Here is a 1,664-nt window from a genome sequence, read left to right as displayed (position 1 = left end):
ATTCGTGCGTGTCCGAATACGGATCGTAACGAGTATATTTTTGTCAACACAAATATCAACACGAATACATTTCTTTATAATTGAAATAATCGCACATCTATCACGTGGAATATAAATCTTACACTTGTAAAGCCTTCCAGAGTCAAATCCATGACGTTCCCAGCAGTGATCGTCAAACGTTTCTGAGATCTCACGATGATCAATAGCAAAATTCGACATTCTTTAATGGAAAAATCGTACCAAAGTGTCTCGTACGCCGCATCGCCGATGGATCTACTCTAAGAAAGAGGAAAGAGCAGATTAAAACAATATATAAGAAACAATCTCGACAGACTGGCTGCTCCATTTTATTATGAATACTTGCGAAAAATGCATAAAGATGTATCTTAATAAAATCATAAAAATTAAAGAATATTTATATCCATTAACAGTCCTAGATAGAAGACATTCGAGTTTAAGATTCAAAATTAGAAATCTTTTGATTGACAATTTGTAATTATGAATATCCTACATTGGGAATTTAAACCCCCCGATTTATAGAACTGCTCAAAGCAAACGAGTCGTGCTAACCTTGTGTCTCAGATACTCGCCGGCGAAACAGAATAGGAAAGCTTCTAACGTTACTAAGATATATGGAAAGATGGATTGTATCAATATTCCGGATTTGCCGTCCATGTTCGTGCCTAAAGACTGCGTGACAATACGTCAAATTATTTTACCGGAATTATTTATATAGTATTGCACGTGCGAAGCGCCTCGAAAACTCAAGACTTCAAGCGTTAAGCGCACAGAATAACGTATTCTTGAAATGATGTTATTATTGTAAACCTCACCCGAATATGTCAGTAAAATTATTTAGAGCAACTCACGTATTTCTGATCGTCTTCTTGCTGTCATTCCATTTATGAAGATCGCATCGCAAAATAATTGAAGTGAAAACGCGAAAGATCAACATTCCGCGTGATTTCAAGGAAGACTCTTCTTCCCTAAGGAGCTTCGCTCTCTGCCATTGCGAACGAAGTGGCTTTATTCACTATCACGATCATAAATCCTATGGTGCAGATCACTAAGGTGTTCCACAAGAACTGTATCATCGCGACAAACGAGAAGAACTTATCAATGTTACTCGATAGAGATATAATCCGCTGATGCCTCGCGATGAGCGATTTCGTGACGGACGGATGAGACTTTCTCTTGGCGGAAATTTCTCTCAAGCCTTGGCACATGATATCGATTTGCCCACTCACATGAAGCACCTCGAAATAGAAACTGCAATGTCTCAGAGAACGCGAATTTTTGCCACTCGACCGATCGTAGGCCATCTTCATCGGCGTGCCATTCAATTCATCCATAGCAAGTTTTTCACCCAAATTAAGTAAATTTTATTTGAACAATTTACTTGGAAAATATTTTATTTGGATCAAATAAATATTACATATCTTGATTCAAATATAAAATATTTCCTAAGAAATGCATTCGTATATATTTAGTTGATCCGAGTAAAAAATTTGTTGAGGATATTGGAGTAATTATTTACTTGAATCCACCACTTCTTCCGTGTGACGATATTCTCGTCCGGCGACTTACCAATGACAAAATCAAGGAATTCAACATCGCGATCACCACCGCCGTCTCCCACACGTGCAAGAACGAGCCCAGGACGA

At 37.9% G+C, this 1,664-nt stretch overlaps 1 protein-coding gene across 1 annotated transcript; it reads right to left on the bottom strand.

Annotated features, from left to right (window-relative positions):
* Nucleotides 1-122: 122 nt before the first annotated feature.
* LOC106751357 (odorant receptor 67a-like) lies at nt 123-1,226 on the bottom strand (the record flags this gene model as incomplete). Its single annotated transcript, XM_014632234.1, has 3 exons — nt 1,035-1,226; nt 571-690; nt 123-278 (listed from the first exon to the last, which is right to left on the bottom strand). Coding segments are annotated over exons 1-3 (468 nt in total), but the record flags the coding sequence as incomplete, so codon positions are not given.
* Between the last annotated feature and the right edge of the window lie 438 nt (nt 1,227-1,664).

The sequence above is a fragment of the Dinoponera quadriceps genome, unplaced genomic scaffold (genome assembly GCF_001313825.1).
Source record: "Dinoponera quadriceps isolate SergipeBrazil2010 unplaced genomic scaffold, ASM131382v1 scaffold12116, whole genome shotgun sequence".
In the NCBI taxonomy this organism is placed as follows: Eukaryota; Metazoa; Arthropoda; class Insecta; order Hymenoptera; family Formicidae; genus Dinoponera; species Dinoponera quadriceps.
This window is presented reverse-complemented; position numbering and strand designations above follow the sequence as displayed.